The 21,993-nt window shown below is 45.8% G+C and overlaps 1 protein-coding gene across 8 annotated transcripts in view; it reads right to left on the bottom strand.

The window, feature by feature from the left end:
- The window catches only part of LOC138268696 (glutamate decarboxylase 1-like), a 1,137,623-nt gene that overhangs the window by 112,609 nt on the left and 1,003,021 nt on the right, over nt 1-21,993 (bottom strand). For all 8 annotated transcript variants that reach the window (XM_069218676.1, XM_069218622.1, XM_069218640.1 and 5 more), the window contains one exon: nt 21,219-21,368. In XM_069218676.1, the coding sequence (XP_069074777.1) occupies nt 21,219-21,368 (150 nt within the window). The remainder of the gene's footprint in view (nt 1-21,218; nt 21,369-21,993) is intronic.

The raw sequence follows: 21,993 nt of genomic DNA, 5'->3' as shown, positions 1-21,993 counted from the left end.
GTAAGTAAATTACCCCATCCCAGAGCCCAGAAAAGCAGGAGTTAATGTACTGCAAGTTTCCTTAGGACACACTACAAGTCGTGATTAGAGTTATTGCAAGAACCAACCAAGTCTGCAAACAACAAATGGTGGATTCCTGGACCTGAAGACCTACAAAGGAAGGAGACCAAGTCCACAAGTCGAAAGAAGTTCCAGGAAGGAAAGGAGCCCCTGCCAACCCAGAAGAGGGTGCAAAAGAAGACTCCCCAGTTGGACGAAGACTGCAGAAATGCACCTTAGGAAGATGCCAGTGGATTTCTGCATGATGCAAAGGATGTCCCATGTTGTGAAGTTGGATGCAGGTGAGTTTTGGTGCTGGATTCCTCCAACAAGCCTTGGTTCCGACAAAGTTGCGCTATCTTGACCCAGGAGGGATCTGGGGGCCTCAACTCTGTGTGAGGAGGAAGAGGGGGCTCCCAGCACTTCAGAGAGCCCTAAGAGCATCAGATAGCACCCAGGGGAGTCCCAGGACATGGGGACAAAGGAGGTGCAAAATGCGCTTGGTGCAGCACTACAAAGGAAGGTCCCAAGATGCCGGAGATCAACTCAGTGAGTTGAGCATCACAGGATAGAGTGCTGGGGACCTGGACCAGGCTGTGCACAAAGGAATTTTGCAAATAGTGCACAGAGGCCTCAAGAGGTGAAGAAGATGCAGACTGTCGTTCTGGGGGAAGGCAAGGTCTTACCTCTTCCAAATTGCGACAGCAGGACCTCAGGACAGTCTGTGTCGATGGGGTCCACCCTCTGTGTTCCAAGGAGCACGCTCATCACCAGGAGAAGAGTCCAAGAGAACCAGAGGTCGACTTAGAAGGTGCCTGCTTCAGCAGGGGAGTGATTTCGTCACCCATAGGAGATTTCTTTGGTCCTTTTGGTGCAGGGTGAAGACAGGGAGTCCTCAGAACGTGCACACCATGGAAACTGTTGCAGTTGCTGGCTGGCGATGAAGTTGTAGAGGAAAAGTATCCCTTGTGGATACTTTGTTGCTGTTACAGCGGTTCCTGGAGCAGGCTGCGGTTGATCCGAGGTCAATGGATGAAGTAGTAGTTGCAGAGGATTCCTGCTGGAAACGTGCAAGTAGAATCTGAAGAGAACCCACAGAAGAGACCCTAAATAGCCCAGAGAGGGGGATTGGCTACCTTATCAGGTATGGACCTATCAGGAGGGGTCTCTGACATAACCTGCTGGCACTGGCCACTCAGGGCCCTCTAGAGTGCCCCCACACCTTGCAAAGCAAGATGGCTGAAGTCTGAGACACACTGGAGGAGCTCTGGGCACCACCCCTAGGGTGGTGATGGACAAGGGAGTGGTCACTCCCCTTTCCTTCGTCCAGGTTCACACCAGAGCAGGGGACAAGGGGTCCCTGAACTGGTGTAGACTGGCTTATGCAAGGAGGGCACCATCTGTGCCCTTCAAAACATTTCCAGAGGCTACCTCTCCCCAGCCTGTAACACCTATTTCCAAAGGATGAGGGTGTAACACCCTGCTTCCAAAGGAAATGCTTTGTTCTGCCTTCCTGGGACTGAGCTGCTCAGACCTCAGGAGGGCAGAACCCTTCTGTGAAGTGGTAGCTGCTGTAGCTGCATTGCAAGCTTAAGAGTGCTGGTTTGGCAGTACTGGGGGTCCGTGGTGGAGTCCCCAGGATGCATGGAATTGGCTCCCCAATAACAGATTTGGAATGGGGGGACAATTCCATGATCTTAGACACCTTACATGGCTATATTCGGAGTTACCATCGTGAAGCTACATATAGGTATTGACCTATATGTAGTGCACATATGTAATAGCGCCCCGGCACAGGGAATTGGCCCTGAACTATGTGGGGGCACCTCTGATGACGCAGAAAAAGAAGGACCAACATATATTCATATATCATGTAACCAAAATTGTATAATGTAGTGTGATTTTAGTAAAGAAAATAATATACAGGGGAAATTGTGCCCTCGGAGTAGTTTGCCATTATTATAAACAAGCTTAATTAATCATGAAGAATTGAAAATTGTAGTAATCCGTCATAATTACAAATATGTGCTATGATTTTTTGTTGCAACTGTTTTATGCTTAGCTTAAATTTAGTAGAGGATTTGGCCTAATTGCCTGGTCTCAAATTCTAACTGCGTGGCTTTTGCTCGAATTAATGAAACTTATATTTTACTTTAAGGTTGTATTTTTCCAGTTGAGATGACTAATACATTTTTCTCCAAGGTTTCGTGCTAGGCCGGTCTCATCCCCTTTGATACAAGGTCAGTCTCTGCAGGTGCGGACAATAAAAGTACTGATACCGAAATAATTGGCAAACTTTGTTGCAACTTGTGTTCCAAGGCTCCAAGGACAATGTATGCATAAATGAGTACTAGGAGAAAGACACTATTCATTGGTCAATTTGAAGCCATCCTATGAACCCTCCAATGGAAGACCCTGAAGTATTTGGAATGTTTCTTACTTAAACCCACCAGACAAGGAGAAGTCAGCCATTTTCCTTGATGCCATTCTGAAGCCAAATGCCAGACGCCATCTTGTACGACATCTTGATGCCCTTTTCTCTATCCCAGAGAAAGAGACTTTGAGAATTCTCACCCTAGAGACTTTAACTTTAAATTGCCCCGTCTTGCCCATGCAGTAACTTTGCCCCATTTTCCTTGCTGCTGCAAGGAAACTTGCCCTTAACTCTGCCCCTTTGAAATTTGCCCCATGCTGATCGAACCGGTACCTGAAGGACGAAGACTTTCCTTGTATGCTGATTGTATTTGGTAATTATGAAAGGATAATTGTATTATGCATTGTGTTTTTCCTTTTAGGTACCAACTGCTATTTCGATAGGGCCCAAGCTAGAAGTTTTCAAAATTTGTGTTGACTAAATTCGTTTTGCATGAAGCCCCACATGCCAATGCTAATTAGAGGTTAGTCGAGGTATTCACTTGAGGCACCATGTTGAATTGAAATCTTGTTATGCTGACCGATGTATGCAATTAGTCAAATTCAATTACTGATATTAGTGATTTTCATTGCCGTAACCGAGTGCATTATAATTCAGATTTTGCGTAGATTGCGTTTCTTCCGCCTTTATGGACAGCTAGTAATGTTCGTATACATATATCATTTGATTTTGAGGCTCATATATATCGTTTTAGCTTTGTTAATATAGGGAAATAAACTCATTAACTTTTAATAAACTGGTGTGGTTATTCATGACTGAAAGGTCGTGTTGCGTCAAAATACAGACTGTTATTGATTCCTAATGTGTTATTCTGATCTAGAAATAGAGTATTGGGTATCAATTACAATAGCTATTGATTATTGGTTTAAGCGATCCGACTATTCTAGGATGAGGAGAGCCCAACTCGGCTAAAAGGTTCACCGACCTCCAACGTGTCCAGGTACAAGTAATTTATAAGAACTGGACGCGTTATCAGTAGATGGTAGCACCTCTGCTAGTGCAAGGGTGCCCTCACACTTAGTAACTTTGCACCTTGGCTTCATTAAATGAAGGTTAGACATATAGGCTACTTATAAGTTACATAAGTGCAGTGAAAATGGCTGTGAAATAATGTGTACACTATTTCATGCAGGCTGCAGTGGCAGACCTGTGAAAGGGTTTGTCTGAGCTCCTTATGGGTGGCACAAGAAATGCTGCAGCCCATAAGGATCCCCAGGAACCTCAATGCCCTGGGTACCTAGGTACCATATACTAGGGACTTATAAGTGGGGTCCAGTGTGGCAATTGAAATTGGTAAATGAAGCCACTAGCCTATAGTGACAAGTTTAAAAGCAGAGAGAGCATAAGCACTGAGGTTCTGATTAGCAGAGCCTCAGCGGCACAGTTAGGCACTAAACAGAGACACACATTAGGCCATAAACTATGAGCACTGGGGTCCTGGCTAGCAGGATCCCAGTGAGTCAAGCAAAACAAACTGACATATAGGTTTTTATTTATGAGCACTGGGGTTCTGGTTAGCAGGATCCCAGTGACACAGCCAAAACACACTGACACGCACTCACAAACAGGCTAAAAGTGGGTGTAACCATGCTAGAAAGAGGCTACTTTCTCACACTACAAAAGGAAGAAGAGGGAAAGTAGAGGAAAAAACGTTGGCCTGGAACCCTTTCAAAGATTCACACAGCAAACTCACTTCTCCCCAGATGGCCTATGATTGCTGCCTCCACCCACAAACCAGAAGTATCTGAAGGTTGAGAACTTCAGTAGAATAGGCAGGGCATGAACTGAGGATAGACGTGGGTAGACAATGTCTACCCACTTTTTTTCACAGGGTGGACGCTGTCTACATTGCCAAGAGGTTGGGCCCCACAAAAATATGCTAATCTTGTCCCTGTGTAATTTTTAGATACCGGGACACATGCAGCATCACCTGCACGTTGTCTGCTTTCGCTATGAGCTGCAACTTTCAGGCGGGGAGAAGGCCTATCAGATTCCAGCTGGGCCCATAACAAAGACCAGATTTAAGGGGGCATCAGGCCTCCTTTTGTTGGAGTATCCTGGCTGGGAGCTATCAGGATACTCACACCTAAATGCTGTGGAGGGGAACAAAGGCACACAGCTTATCACTTCACAGTTCGTTAACAGAGGTGCGCTTTTGCCTTTGTTCAGTCCCTGTATATCAGACATATACATGTACTGTAGGAATGTCAGATGTGTTGCCCTTTGTCAGTATTCACACAACTTAAATTCCACTATTTTGTTTTATTTTTTTGTAACGCTGTAGCGCTACTTAGCCAAATGCACAATGTCAGAGCACTTTAACTTTACATCACAGATGATTTACTGGGCACACAAAGATCTCTGCAGCAGGAGTCTTAACACCATAAGCAGTGCTTGAAATGGAAAAATAGAGGTGTAGGTACTCTTTACCTGAGTACCTGCTTATTTCTGAGAAGTGCCGGTACTCTCCAATTAAAAGTATTGTGTTTTTCTTGGGAAGCCCAGGTACTCTCCCTCTCAAAATAAAAAAGTGCCAGTACTCCATACCGGACAGTACCGGCCCATTCAAAGCACTGACCATAAGATGTTTTAAAATGCAGACTTTACCAGCAATTAAACCAGAAAAGATTTACTGCCACTTGTCCCCTTTATTTGGGGTAGGGTTTTAAAAAATAAATGTAGAAGTTGAGGCCAAGATTTTGCATCAGGGTTGTGCACATTTTCGGCACATCCCAGACGCAAAATCGAATGTGTTAAATATTGTAATGCACTCGAATGTATTCAGATAGACCTGCTTAGCAGATGGGTGGGTCTTTAGATCTGATGTCACTTCTTGTAAAGTCACTTCCTGTGAAGTCATCGGCTGAGATGGCACTTCCTGTGATGCCATGTGCGATGCCATGTACAGTGATGTCACGTGTTGTGATGTCACTTGTATACTGCCTAACTTGGTTATTCCCCCACTTCTTTTTCAGATCGAGCCTAGACAGTGCTTGCACTGTCTTTTTGAGACATCTTGTATACACTATGTGGCCTTACACCTGACCTATTGCTTTGCATTTGTTTCTTTCAATGGCCTTTAAAAATCCTTCTTTTCAAGTGGTTAATCTTTCTGATTCGTCCCTCCTATTCTCTGGCTGTTCCCTGAGCAGTCCCCATTACTTGTAGCCATACACTTGTCCAATTTAGGATTTGTCTTAGGAACTACTTTTTTCTTTCTTTAACAGCGCTTAACATAAGAACTTGTGTCTTCACTCCCTCTGATCTCTGTTTAGGTAACCAGACCTGTAAATCCTGTTCTTATTTTGTCACATTTGCTCTGCATTCAAAAACAAATGTCAGACACTGTTTTACGAAGATGCCTCTTTATTTTTTGTTCTCTGACTTCAAAGTGAAAACGTCCCCGGGTTGCTTGCCATCCTTCAACCCCCCCCCCCATCACCCCCCCACACTTCACTGCTTCTTGTTTACAGTTTCAAATTGAACGTACATGTGCTCTGAAGCCTAGCCTCTCCTGCTTCTGCAATGCTGGAGCAGCACAGGAGCTTATTTTTGTGAGCTCATGTGACCTGCCTGCTCATCGTCGCATAGCTCCTCACTGCCGCAAGCACCTTGGGTCTGTGGGCTCAGACACATCAGAGCCGCTCTGCCTCACAAACTGGTTCCAGGACACCGTCGATGGTAAGGCTAGAAAATCCAGGCATACTCGCAGCACTGCTGGATACCCAGCAGCTGTAACAGGGCCAGCAGAACCCATATGGTAAAATGTGGAGAAAGAGAGAAATACTGAGATATTTCCCATTGCTTTCCAACGTCTTCCAGAATCTCCAGTCGCAGGAGCTGCCCACAAATGTAAATGATTCTTTTTGTTAGTCTCCCCCCAACGCATTTTAGTCCTCTTATTTGTATACACCACTTGCACTGTTCGCTTTTGTGCTCTATTTTAGTCAGTAGGCCCTGCACACGACACCGTCACAATGTGTATGAAGTAGAGTGCATCACAGTAATGCGACAAACTGTAACCGTGGAGAAGCTTTTGCCTCAGCGAGGTTTTATATACTCGATCATCATACTGTTACAAAACTTGCAGATCAGTGAGTTTAATATTCTATGCACACGCTGTGCTGTAATGTTAACTGTAGCCAGGGCTACCAAATATCAGGAAAATGTAGGTTCCTGATGTGCCCTTCTCATTGCATTGTGGGAATTGAAGTGCTGTGCCAGCTGAATTTCTGTGTGAGAAGGACTGTTGTGTACCTTGAATGTGCCTATAGGTGCCCGACTCTGCCATTATTAGAAGGGCTCAAAAATTGATTTTCTAGAGATATCTGGCTTTGACAAAAATCTGGAGTCCATTTTTTACAAGTAAAAACAGTAATTATAAAGCTATCTCACAATACTACTTAAAGGTTCCAGGCGCTTTATAAATTACCTGTCTGCAGTCTTGTAGTTACACCAGAGGCGACCGTGAGCCCCATTCTATTGGGCGCTGTGAAGCCCCAGGTCGCAGTGACGTGTGCCAGGAATCCCTGTGTCATGGCACACGGCTTGTAAATTCCGAGAGCCAAGGTGGCTGTTTCAGCCTGGTCCCTATGAGGGAAGGGGAGTATTTTGGGAATTGTAGTCTTGTTCAAGAGCAATTGGACTGACGTGTCACTAAGCAGAAAGTCCAGGCTTGTAAAATGAGTGAGAAAAGGCATCTGGTAATTCAGCTGAGTAACTCCAAACAACTAATTAATGTAATGTGTGACACTTCTGATTTCACTGTTAAGCAATGTGAAACTGTTAAAAGCAGCATACAGGCCATTTACGGACGGCACCAAAATGCTTCAAATCTTGCACATCTTGCCCAACATACCCTATACAGGCCTTACTACAAACATGTGTGTACTTCTCTCCCACTGTGCTGCTGCCTGTCCCCATGGGTGTCAATTCACCAAAATGCCAGGGGAAGCAGAAGCAGCATCACACACTATTTATTTAAGCTTTATTTACACTCACACTGCTCCCGGTGTGAGTGAGGTACTATTTTGTTTTTTATTTTAACTTCTAGTGCAAGCAGAAGGTGTGTGACTAGCAAAAACGTGCCCAGCAGCACAGACAAAATTGCAAAGTTTTATTTTCTATAGTTTTAACATTTTTTATTTTGCTAAGTCTTCTTTTCTCCCTTTGCACTCATGTTTTGTTTTGTTTTTGCTCATGGGTGCTGTTCTGAAAAGATGACCATTATCTTCTTCTAAATATTGTAAAGCCACATTGTTTAATTTTTATGTGTTATTTTCGAAATTATGTTTGAAGACATAATAATGTAGTACACCCTAGTACACCCCTCTCCAGTCCAATTACCCACCCAACTCCAATCTAAACCACTCACTACCATCCACTCCAATCCACCACACTCCAATCCTCCCAACCCACCCCAATCCAATTTGCCCCAATCAAATCGAACAAAGCCTGCCACACTTCATCCAAAACAATCTGCCTCACTCCAATCCAAAAATACAAAACAATCTGCTCCACTCCAATACAAAACAAACTGCCCGACCCCAATCCAAAACAATCTGCTCCACTCCAATCTAGAACAATCTTTCCCACTCCAATCCAAAACAATCTGCTCCACTCCAGCCTGCCCCCACTCCAATCCAAAACAATGCACACCAAACCAATCCAAAGCAACCTGCCCCAAACCAATCCAAACCATAGACTCTGGGATTCACTGTATGCCTCTAATATGCTAAAGTTCCTGTGAGAGCTGTACCACAGGCAGCATGTAAGTCTGGCAGGTCAAAGAAGGCACTTCATCAGAGCTGACACTGTGCACAAGTGCAGAGAGTGTAAGGGAGGGAGGGCCCATGAATGAACGTGCTGGCAAGCCACAGGGCGTATGCCCATGCTCTAAAGAACATTCAAGGGGGGCTGCCACAGCATAAGCTGGGACAGCAGAGGGTCTATGGATCACCGACTAAATTTTTAGTGCATATGGTGGCCCTCAGTAACTATGGTAGTAATACATCTGTTCTTTAAAATAGCAAATAAACATTGTCCTGGAAAGCACTAACATGTTTATTTTCACAAGTACTGACACAGAACAGGAAGTTGAATACGTTACTATATTCTAATACAAATTGCTTCTTATGGACTGTGTTAGTCCAAGGCAAGCTTTACTAAGACCCCTACACATCTGTGTCCCTGCCACACGCCCCAACTCCACTGCATACTTCTCAATGCCTGATCGCTCTGCAAGCACGCCATAGAATTTTGGAACACCATCAACACCCTCATCCCCAACTTAGTGTTCCTCACAGAAACCTTGCTCACCCCTCATCCTCTGCTGACATCGCCACCGCCATCGGCACCAGATACAAGATGATCCACCGCAACCGCCCTAACAGACACGGCAAAAGAATCACAATCATCCACAAAGACCACATCACTGCACCACCACAAAATGACTATGCAGCACCGATCATGAAACACCTCAACTCCAGATCAAGCCGGACGCCAACACCCCTTACAGAGGAATGCTCACATACAGACCCTCACGCCCACGCACCAACCTGTGCAACCACATCACTAACTTCATTGCCTCCCTGGCAATAGACTCTGACCACTACCTACTCCTGGGTAACCCCAACTTCCACCTCAAAGACCCAGATGACGCTAACTCCACTGCATTGATCGAAAATATGAACGTCATTGGCCTCTCCCATCTGGTCACCTCACCTACTCATTGTGGGACACACCTTAGACCCCATCTTCTCCTCAAGCGACAGAATCAAGTTCTCCAACACCACCAAATTAACATGTACAGACCACAATATCATACGCTTCACGACTGACTGACTGCCATACACTGCAACAAGACCCCCTACTTCCCCTGCTGCAGCTGGTCCAAAGTCGAAAAGCCCCATGGATCTCTGCTCTTAAGGAATCCAGTCCCCACCCAGCCAACACCCCCGAACACAGCGTCCAAAACATCTCCGCCTAGCTCATGACTGGCTCTGACTCCATCGCTCCACTCAAGAACTCTTCCAACAACAATACCAACAAATATGCCCCCAGGTTCACCCCCGAACTCCAGACCCTCAAATGCAACTGCAGGAAGCTAGGAAGACACTGGTGCCCCAACAAAACCCCTAACAACCTCAACCACTTCAAGTCTGCCCTCAGCAACTACCATCATCAACTCAGAGAGCCCAGAAAAGCTGCACTGGCCAACTGCATCAAAACCAGAACAAACCACACCAAATAACTTTTCAGAGTCGTCCTGCCCTTCCTCCATCAAGAACACATTCCACCCCACCTACGCCCTCTGAAACAAATTGTCGGACTACTTTCACCTCAAAATAAGCAACATCTACAGCAACTTTGACCCGAGCCCACATAACATTGGCCTACCCCACACTCCATCCCACCCCACCCCACGCCTCTTCACCGGATCACTGAATGGAAACAGATCTACACCGAACATACCATCTTGTTCATGTCCTCCATCCATTCTGGATCCCCCGCAGAGCCCTGTCCTCACCAGCTCTACAACCTGAGGAAAGAAATAATCAGAGAACCCCTCATAGAAATCCTCAACGCCTCCAATTCCACAGCCACTATTCCCAACTCCTGGAAACATGCAGCGGTGAAGCCCCTGCTGAAGAAACCCACGGCCAACCCCACTGAACTGAAGAACTACTGTCCCATCTCACTCCTACCATTCCCCACCAAAATACTTGAAAAAGTCATCAACCACCAGCTCACAGAATACCTTGAACACAACAACCTGCTGGACCCTTCCCAATCTGGCTTCCATCCAAACCACAGCACAGAGACCGCACTTTTCTCAGCCACAGACGACATCAGGTGCCTCTTCAACCTCATCCTTCTTGACCTCTTTGCCGCCTTCAACACTGTCTCTCACCACACACTCATTACCAGACTCCACAGCACAGGAATACAGGGCAACACACTCAAATAGATCATCTCCGGTCACACAAAGAGAGTCCTCCCCTCTACATCTCCTTCCGAAAGTAAATCATCTGTGGAGTCCCACAGGGCTCTTGCCTCAGCCCCACTCACCCTTCTTGTAGAAATCATACATTCCTGCGGACTCCACATCAAATCCTACGCCGACGATACCCAACTGGTCCTTTCCCTCTCTAACAACACAGACACAACAAGAACCAACTCTCAACACACCATGACCGACGTTGCCGACTGGATGAAGACCAACTGCCTCAAACTTAACTCAGACAAGACCAAAATCCTCATCTCTGGAAATAAACCATCCCTCTGGAACGACTCACCCACTCTTGGACCCACTGCCCACACCTGCAAGCCATGCGTGCATCTTTGGAATCATTCTGGACACCCAACTCACCATGAAGCAACAGGTCAATGCTGTCTCATTTTCATGCTTCCACATCCTTCGCATGTTCCAAAAGATCTTCCGATGGCTACCCACCCACCAGGAAAACTGTCACTAAGGCCCTCATCACCAGTCACCTGGACTACGGCAACACCCTCTACGCCAGAACCTCAAAACAACTCCTGAACTGCCTTCAGACTATCCAGAACACCTCAGCAAGACTCTTCCTTGACCTCCTCAGAAGAACCAGGACCTCCCCCCAACTCAGGGCTCTCCACTAGCTCCCAGTTCAGCAACCCTGCCTCGTCAAACTCCTCACCCAAGCATTCATGGTCCTCCACAACACTGGACCCGATTACCTCAACTCCCGCCTATCCTTCCACCAACCGAAGTTCCACCCTTGCTCAGGCACACATCCCCTGCATCCACCGCAACATACCAGTGGATGCTCATTTCCATAGCTCGCCGTCAAAACCAGCCTCCCCCTCCACCTTTGCACTGCCCCTCCCTCACTATCTTCAGGAAACAATTCAAAACCTGGCTCTTTGACCACCACAGCCAGCAAGACGAAACACGCAAATCCACTACAGCACCTGGAGAGCCCTTGGAGTGACAAGCTTGCGCTATAGAAGAACCATCTGATTGACTCTAACATGGCAAGATGTCTTTTTCACAAGTTGGACTGTGATCACATAGCGTGTTCTCTGTTTGTGGTACCCCCAACACTCAACTACACTCTAACACTCTACTACACTCTAACAATCTACTCCACTCAACTCTACGCACTTTCAATATGCAACACTATACTCCCTACATTACACTGCACAACACTACATACCACCCCATAACACACCATACCACTCAACTCTACTATGCACTATTCTACGCCACACCCCTCCATAACAGTACACTCTACTCCACTTTAGAATACTTCACTCCATGCCCCTTTATACCAATAACTTTTAGCCAAACTAAATAACAACCACAATAGTCTACAACATGACCAAAACATATTGGTAAAGCCATAGGTGAGACCTACTGGTTATGCCAATGCTTGTTTAGGACTTGTTCACTGAGAATACAGATTATTTCTTGCAGACTTTCGGCAAGGCTACAGCTGTTTCTTTCCTTTTCCCCCGGAGGGAATCAGTTAAACAGGCAAGGTGTTTGTGTGGCATTTACCAGTGAGTCCTGCAGATGCTGTGCACCAACCCCGGCTCCCCAAGGCAGACAGAACAGTCCTGACAACTCTGTGCAGACATTCAAAATCACGGTCACACATCCTGTGCCAAGGTTCTCGTGGTGCAGTCTTCTCGAAATCCACAGAGGAAAGGGGCTGCGGCTCAAAGACTGCAAGATTTGATGTGCCATCCCGGCAAGTAAGAGAAGCCGACCAGGGTCCAGGGCACAGTGCAATGTGGTATGCCGATCATGGAAGAAATCTAGGTTTCCCCAAAAGGCCAAATAGCGTTGCATGGCTCGCCCTCCTTGTACTTTCTTTGTCCTGGAATGTAGGCTTCCTATTTTTCATTATGTCGGGTGGATGAAGTTTTGAGGGCAGGCACGATGGATGAATGGGAGGTACTGCTTGTAGTGTCCTGTTGGACACACACATGCCCTTCTGCACGTATTAGTTTGCCAGCCACTCCTTAAGGGCTGAACCTTATACTCACACCACACCCATCCAACACAGGTATCACCGGTCAGGTGACTCTGCCAATAAAAGAGCCCAAGTGCACGTGCCCAAGGCCAGTTTTAGATAGTATACCTACTTGTCCGTTTGGTCCCTTACTAATCATGAAGGCCTAGGGTCAATGACACAACATTGGCGATGAGAGGTCTGAACCCACATGCCATTCTGCCTCACGTCTCAACTGCCATGAAGGAGGAGGCAATAAAGCCCCTTAAGCACTCCTACCAGCCTGTGGAAGGGGGCATGTCACCCCCAAGGGGAAGAGGAGAGAATGGAGACTACCCATCTCCTATGCCCTGCCGCTACGGCAGCTGTAGGCCTTCTCTAAGGCTGGGTGACTCGGTGAGCAGCGCAAAAAAGCCCATGTTTCTTCATTGGCAGGGCATAAACTTTGGATGCACCCAGCACCTCATAGTGAGATAAAGCCTAGAAACAAGCCAAATACAAAGCAGCAGCCTTTTGCCATACGGACAAGCCCCGAGAGAGAGAGAAATTGGTGTAAGGCGCTCTCAACACATGAGGCGCTTACACGCACCAGCACAGCAAGAAGGGGACCTCCAAACACGCCTGCTACGCCCTGCCAGCAGGCGAGAAAATTGAGGCCGTACTTCGGTGGTGCAAGGCCCCTGAATCTGCACCTACATCTCCAGCACCCATGTGGGCAGAAGACCTGCCAGTTGCACTGCTGCTCCGTTGTCAAAACCGTCATCTACATGAGTCTTGCTACTACGCTGTGCCCTTGGTGAACACTCCCACGGTGAAGGAGTACCAAAGGCCAATTACACCTGGTGAGAGAGGCATGAGGAACACCATAACAGGAAGCCCGCACACATGGTAAACACTCACCCCTCCACCCCTGCAGCACCTGTAAAAAAAAAAAGAGGAAACACCACACCTACTCAAGCAGTGGAGGGATAGCCTGCAATCCTATGCAGTGCTAGAAAAGTAAGCTCCAGCATCTAGATTCCCCATCCACAGCCTGTCTGCAGTCACCTCTTGCCTCGAGCCTGCACCCCTATGGTGTGGCCCCCTCCCGCCTTAACACCTCCAACAACTGTGTAGCCCTCGGTTTCAGGAAAGTCTGCCAAAGCTGCAGTGCTACCTAGTGTCAGCCCACTGCACCTCAGAGGGGCCGGGAGAGAAGAGAAGCTGGAAGAGGCATGAGAGAGCCACCTCCATATCTTCAGAAAATAAGGTACAAAAGACTTCACTCACTCAAGGTAAAATTAGGCACGTTTCTGAAGCGGAACAATCAGCCTGAGCCTCCCTCATCGTCACTGAGATGGGAACTGTGAGGCAGTGAAACGTGACGCAAAGGAAGACACTGCATCCCCCCTAATAGTTGTTGGCCACTACAGCGCTGCAAAAGTAAAAAACTTTCACTCTCCTATAACTGTCCACACAGTTCCAGCAGTGTTCCCCAGTAAGTTGGGAGGAAGGTGCGCAAGAGTTAAAGGAGCATTGTCCCAAAAGCAGGAACCAGTACGGTACCAATCACCCTGCTGCCTGGCCAAGACTATGGAGGACACTGCACCTCCTAGTGGTAATAGCCCACTACTGCTCCACAGCCATAAAAGAGAGACTGGCCAAGTGGGCCATGTGGGAGGACTACCATCCTGAGGGGAGAGACTGGTAACCCTCACAAAAAAACAATGAAGCCCTAGCCAAGCTCAAGGAGCAAAGCCAAAGACAGCAAGTCCTGTGAGACACCTAGCAAGCCACAAGGAGCACTGTGCGCTGCACGTGCACACACTAGCGACTGCTGCCACTGCAACTGAGAAAACAAATGAATGACCACTGTTGGCCCACCAGTGACAGTGTCACAAGGAGTGACCAACCCGGCCATGCCCCCTCAAATCTAGACAAGACCAGGTGCTTCGATGGCATAGCCATGAGGTGTCAGCCTGCATTCCTGAGTAAAGAGGCGGCATAAAGGAAGTGACTCACCATCGCTGCCCCACAGTGAGCCTGAGACTGTTCAAGGAGTTAGCTCCCCCACACTGCCTCAAGATTGAGTTGCCAGTGGCCCATGACAGGCAAGAGGAGAATCGTACACCGTAAGTGGCAAGCTGCCACCACTGTAACATGAAAAAAGAGAAGACCCCAGTCCTACAGTTACGACTGGCGAGAGGTTCATGAATATAGAACTAGCATCACGTGGACTGACGCCACTTTGCAGCATGTGCAGAGAAAACATGAGACATGTGGCTCCACGACACATTGCACCACAGCAAGAAAGACGAGACCGTGGCACAATGGCACTCCGCAAAGAAGGAAGGAAAGGGAGAGGAGAGAGCGTGTGACAGATCTGTCACATTGAAAGACCTGGCGATCACAGATGCACAAGAGCAAAAGATCATAGGGTGAAGAGATGGAGGACCCGTGCCACCACCTGAGAGTGTGCCTACAGACAAGCCAGCCACCGAGGTCCAGTGCCATCACGAGACAGCTCAGCAGGAGTACCAAACGTACACCACCTGCATGGGCAAACGGCATACATGCCACATGCTTCACAGTGCAACCATCCCACCACCTGTCACTGGCTGGTTGAAGCAGATGGCATCACTACTAGCAACCACCCATGCTGTAGGAGAACTGCACCCACTATGTGCTGAGCCATGTGGCTGTGAATTCCCTTCAGTCACCTTCACTCCACACCCATCCAAGACAGGCGTCACTGGTCAGGTGACCCTGCCAACAAAAGAACCTGAGTGCACGTGATCGATGCCAGTTCTAGATAGTATACCTATGTGTCCCTGTTGTCCTTTACTAAGCATGAGGGCCCAGGGCCCACAACACGAAACTGTTAGTTGATAAAATGCATCAAAGCTTTTGACTTTTACGAATATGAAATCGCGTTACTGCTGATGCTGTTTTTATATTATCAAAAATACAAGGTACATTATGAAAATCATGTCTATTATGAAACAGAAACAATGCTTAGTTAGCTGCTCTTTGAGTATAATAAACCAAAAAAGAGCTTATTTGCTAAACTGATATACGAGTCCATAAATAGGAAGCAACGTGTCTTACAGGATCTAAGGTAATCTTGTTATTGTGAACCAACAAAATCTTGCTTGATCACCACTGCCTTCTGCATGGATATCGTAGTGGAAACCTTTATACAATGCTCTGAAGCATTTGTGTAGAGCAAGGGATTTCCTATCCAAATGTGTTCATAGCAGAAGAGATGTGTGGTGTTTCTCACACAAATCAGGAGGGACACATCAGAAGGCAATGCATTTCTCTAAGACTACAGCAGCTTGAACTGTAGTATTCTAATTGGTTTTTATTAACCTGGACAGCATAACTATTTTGAATTGAAGTGCACCTTCCCTTCCATTCCTAAACAAAACACTGCAAATTCGTTTTTATAAGTGAATGAAACACGGCAAGCCTCTTAAACATAAGTCTTTGTACAGGTGAAGAGGATTCTTTACAACCAGAAACCCGCCCTAAATAGGCGCCAGAGTGCAATTACGTTTCACATATTTTATCCTTTCAAACTGCTGAAAAAATGATGCGTTTGTTTATTTTTAGATATCAGAATTATTCAATTCTAAACCTAAAAACACGTTCTGTTGTACCATATTTAGGCCGCTAGGTGGCAGTAAAGTCATTGCAAAGATTAACAAACATTAAAATGTAAAACGTTGAGGTACCGAAGCATCATTTTAGCCAGTCTTCCAATTTTAGGCCCACATTTATACTCGGTTTGCTCTGAATTAGCGTAATTTTTTTAATGCTAATTTAGCGCAAACCTAACTCCAAAGTTACGGAGTTAACGTCGTTTTCTGGACGTGAAAACCTACCTTGCATCAATGAGATGCAAGGTAGGTGTTCCCATCCACAAAAGCACGATATGGCCTTTGCACCATATTTATTCCCCCATGATAAAATCCAGCACATGGGGATGGGGGCCTTAAATAATGGCGCTGAGCGCCATTATTTAACGCCTGGGTATGGGCAGTCCTAAGGGGACCCTATAGGCATTTAAGGGAAAGTGCCCACAGGTGCCCTTCTGTGGCCCCAGGGACACCCACACACCCACATCCACCGCACCCACACCAGAGGGACACCACAGGATGGGGGACCCATCCCAGGTAATTATTTATCCCTCCCCCGCTCGGGGGCCGTGACTTGGGGCCCCCCTGCACGGCGCTGGTCCCAGTGGCCATGCCCAGGGAACATTCGTCCCCTGGACATGGCCATTGGGGTGGTGGGCATGGTTCCTGTCTTTACTTAGACAGGAGCCATGTCCATGGGGGTTGTGCGCCAGAAAATGGAGCTACACTTCTTAGAGGCATTTTTGTGCCTCTAAACAGTGTAGTGCCATAATTCGGTGCACAAGCTCCGGTTTCCCCTACGCCTCCCCCACCCTGTTAGCGTCTTTTACAAGGACGCTAACAGGGCATTAGCGCCGGCTAGCAGCATGCCATAAATATGGTACTCAGCCGGCGTCTTGGACTGGAGCTAGCCGGCACTATACTTTTTCACACAAAACTGTGCTAATGCAGTTTTATGTGGAAAAGCATAAATCTGGCCCTAGGTTTGTGGCTTTAGCGCTGGTGGTGCCTGCTGTGATGATCATTGTTGGCGCCCCCCATGACCTTCTCTATGCTTCTCTCACTGCCAGCACCCTAAAGTGCCCCTCGTAAGCCCTTTTTTCACCTTTATTTAATTTCTTTTATAGCACTATTCATCCCAAGGTAGTGTGTCATTGTGCTTTACATCACACATACGTTTACAAAGACAATGAATAATATAAGTGTGTAAATATATAGGAAAAGTTACATGAGATACTGAGGGCTACAAGGTGCAGGAGTTACATATCATCCGTACCGGTAGACCATCTTAAGAGTGCTTAGACTGGAGAAACTCAAAAACAGGCTTTAAAATGAAATGCAGCATTTGGGGTGTCAGCACTAATAAGAATGTGTTATTACCGAAAAGAATCACTTTTAGCAACCATAGAACAACGTTTGAGAAAAATAACAGTAAGGTTCTAAACTCAGGCCATGTAGTTTGCAGGCAGCTCTTTTGTGCTGGTTCATAGCTCACTGTGCTATATTGGAAGAAATATAGGGGCATATTTATACTCTGTTTGCGCCGGAATTGCGTCGTTTTTTTTGACGCAATTCCGACGCAAAACTAACTCCATATTTATACTTTGGCGTTAGACCATGGAGTTTGCGTCATTTTTTAGCGTGGACACCTACTTTGCGTTAATGATATGCAAGGTAGGCGTTCCCGTCTAAAAAATTGACTCTGAGGCATGTGCGCCGTATTTACACTCCCGGGCAAAATTCACGCCCGGGAGTGGGTGGGTCAAAAAAAATGACGTCCGGCCGCATTTGCGCCGTTTTTTAGCGCCTGGTCAGGGCAGGCGTTAAGGGACCTGTGGGCTCGGAAGGAGCCCAGAGGTGCCCTCCCATGCCCCCAGGGATACCCCCTGCCACCCTTGCCCACCCCAGGAGGACACCCAAGGCTGGAGGGACCCATCCCAGGGACATTAAGGTAAGTTCAGGTAAGTTTTTTTTTTTTTTTTGTGGCATAGGGGGGCCTGATTTGTGCCCCCCTACATGCCACTATGCCCAATGACCATGCCCAGGGGACAGAAGTCCCCTGGGCATGGCCATTGGGCAAGGGGGCATGACTCCTGTCTTTGCTAAGACAGGAGTCATTTCAATGGGGGTTGGGAGTCGAAAAAAATGGCGCAAATCGGGTTGAGGTGAAAAATTTGCCTCAGCCTGACTTGCCCCATTTTTTGGCGCCCAAGCTCCATATCCCCCTACGCCGGCGCTGCCTGGTGTATGTCGTTTTTTTTCATGCACACCAGGCAGCGCCGGCGGCTAACGCCGGCTAACGTCATTGAATAAATACGGCGCCCGCATGGCGCTTCAGAATGGCGTTAACCGGCGCAAATTTTTTTTACGCAAAACTGCGTTAGCGCAGTTTTGCGTCAAAAAGTATAAATCGGCCCATAATTTATTACCTGCAAGTAGCAAAGGATCGCTGTGGCAAAAGAAACCCACTCCACTAACTACATAAAACACAAATCTGAGATCTGTATTTTACCTTGTGCTTTGCAGAAGAAACAGTAACCCTCTGTGCTACTTTAGGAGTCCTGATTGTGACTAGAAAAAACTCAAATCTCTCCAGCTAAGTACATTAATCACCAGTTTTAGTAAAAAAATTATAAGCATAATTGTCTATCGCAATAAGGGCAGTTATTATGTATGTATGCATTAACTTATTTATTTGTGCAGTTTTCTTCAGTGCAAAGGCTGTTAAAGCCTCCAAAGAGCCTAATACCAAAAACATAACGAATGAACGCAGGGAATAAACGAGATAGAGAATAAATAAATACATAAATGAAAACCATGGTCAGAACAAAATAAACAAAGGTTAAAACCAAGTCCCTAGCAGCCTATCAGGTACAACTGAAATATCTATGGAACCAGAGAAAAACTCCTTTTTTGAAGGTTGCATGGCATGGGTTGGTGTGGAGGTCTGGAGCAGTGATACTCAAGGTATGGCCCGCAGGCGGCTTGGGGCCCTCCGGGGCTTTACATGGGGACCCCTGGTCAACAGCAGCATTGGGCTGCTGTTTACTTGACTGAGCATTATTATTTAGAAAAATGTTAAATAAAGGAGCAAGCATTTATTTACAGGTTAGCTGACGTTAAAGAAAGGAAGTACTAAGGTGTGCTGCACCACTTAACTTTAGGAACACCTTCACTTTTAAAGACATCCTGCAACACATGTGTAAAAATATGATAAAATCACTTAAAAATTCAAAAAGTCTATTTCATTATCATGCAGGAGCGTTTCATCTTTGTACATCACATTATATAAGTGCACTGAGAAATATTATTTAAAGTGATAGTTTACAAACAGGAGTTTACAAACATTCATGCCATTCCCCCAGCCCAGGCAACAATGTCAATAGTGAACTAAAAGACAAGTCAGTTGTTATGTGCTCCCTCTGGGTGGTTTGGATTGTTATTATACACAAACAACATTGTAGTATATTAAATAAAACCCAAGAGAAAGTTTTGTACAGCACACCCTTAAATCATGTATTTCAAGTTCATTTTATAAGCCATATTGAAGAAAAAAGAAGTCAAAGTGAAATAAAACAATTGCCTAGGATCGCACAATTTGGTCAAGTGGGGAGCTGTGATTGATCCCAGCTTTTCTGGTTTCTCATTGGGCAATACAGCCTTTAGATGTACTTGCTTTGCTTTCATTGCATACACCTTTGGCCACCAGTGATTTGTTATTTCTCAATTAAGTAAGAGGGACTAGACATGTGCAGGACTTTGGCCCCGATTACCCTAATGGAGGTCCTCCAGTCAGACCGCCATATTAGGGTGTTTCCGCAGGGCCGGACGGTGCAGATAGTGTGGTGGCATTGGCTTCGCCTCTAAGGGAGAGCCGAGGCCAATGCCGCAGCACTGTTGGTGCCGCCTGAACAGTTGGATTGCGCACTGCTGTAATTGCAGACAGCGCGCATTCTGACTGTGCTGAGAGGGGAGCCTCAGCACTGCACACGACATGGGCAGTGCTGGGACCCCCCCCTCTGGTTACGTCCTTGCAGTTCCTTGTGGTGGTGCCCCCACCATGAAAAAGCCGGCAGAAAGACAAGTCATGATCAGCACGACGGCGCCAACGTCGGCACCGCCATGCTTGGCCACAGCTTTCCGCACTCCTGCAACTGCAGAATCTCTGATCAAGCAGCAGCTTTTCACAGCACTCTAAAGGGGGGGCTGTGAAGAGAGAGTTCCTGTAGTCCAACCTAGAATTTAGAATCCTTTAAATTACTGACTTTAGATGATGGTCAGGGTGGCATGTTTTTGTTTTTTATGTTTTTAATAAAGAAAACTCCAAAGCAGGAATTTGTTTCTGAAAAATAATAAAATCATATCCCTGGCAAATTAGGAGATTTATATCACTGCATCAATATTTTTATATATTCGTACCTCTCTAACACTGCATTATGGGAGATGTAGTCAATTACTACTGCATCTACTCAAATTGTTTAAATCTTTCTATATATGTTCTCCATAGAGTCAAAACTAGCAATTCTTTAACAGATATTACAAATTGAAAAAATAAAATAAAAATAGGAATAAAACTAAATGACTTTTTTCTCCAAAATATGCAAACATATTCTCTTCATTTGTTCTTCTTTACTAATTACATGCCTTGCTTTGTTGGTAATCACACAATTCTCATGTGTCCGGACTCACTAATTTCAAAATGTTATTCACTTCTACTTTTAAAACAATTGCCTCATATTTTAACCATCATTTTTATAACGAGGTCCTCATTACAGTAATATATGGTATAAAAATGAGACATAGAAAATGTACTCACAACTGTGAACAAGACCTGTTGGTTGAAACGCGTTGGTGGTGGATTTAGTGTTGTATGTTTTAAGGAATAAGGAATAAAAGGATTAATTCTCCTGGAGTGCTACAGTTTTTAAAATTGTTTCTACAATTGTTGGTTTGGATATCTATCTATCTATCTATCTATCTATCTATCTATCTATCTATCTATCTATCTATCTATCTATCTATCTATCTATCTATCTATCTATCTATCTATCTATCTATACACTGCGTAGTAAACATAGTGGTTAAATGAACATATTGTAGTTAGCCTTGTCTAAGGCGGCTCCTCACCTTTGCTTTCCACATTAGCCACAGCTTGAAGATGTCAACATGACGACCACATTGTATCGCCTTGTCTCCTGTGTCAAAATCCACGTTGTACTGTTTATCAGACTGAAAGAGGTATGCAGCACACTGTTGGTTGCAGGACTCCAAAAGTCCCTGGAACATAAAAAAACAGGTTTGTTTTTCAACAATTGCATGTTGTGATAATGTACCTTTCCAAAACTAATACACATATCACAATAAGTTATCACTGATGAATACAAATGTAGTCAGATTCTATGTAAGGGCTTTGGGAACAGTGCTCGGAGCGGCCATCTCCCAACTGCCATGTTGTGGAAAATGGTGCCCTCATGTGGCCATTGTGAAGGTGACATAAGGAAGCTGCCGAGAATAACCTTAATTGTTGCATTTGCTTCGCAGGTAGTGAGAGACTGGCAGGCGATGCAGCGTGTTTCCAGCAGTTTAGTGCACTGGATGTCCGCAGGCAGCGAACTCTGCTGGTTACACGCTATGAAAAAGGGTATGGTACCAGAACATCGGAACCAGTAAATCATTGTGCAGGAATATGTTATCCTCAAAACTGCTTAAAAATGTTGTCCCATCGAATTAATAATAAAAATCAACAAAACAACTGTGCGATAGTTACAAACATGCATTGCCAAAGGCCTGACATTGGCTGCCATTCTTTTGCCAATTCTTATTTTGTGATCGTTTTTGCAAAAACGTTATTGTTCCGTATGCTGCTGGGTTCTCATCAACTTAAATAAAAACATTGGATAAA

This window comes from Pleurodeles waltl, chromosome 2_1 (genome assembly GCF_031143425.1).
Source record: "Pleurodeles waltl isolate 20211129_DDA chromosome 2_1, aPleWal1.hap1.20221129, whole genome shotgun sequence".
Lineage (NCBI taxonomy): Eukaryota > Metazoa > Chordata > Amphibia > Caudata > Salamandridae > Pleurodeles > Pleurodeles waltl.
This window is presented reverse-complemented; position numbering and strand designations above follow the sequence as displayed.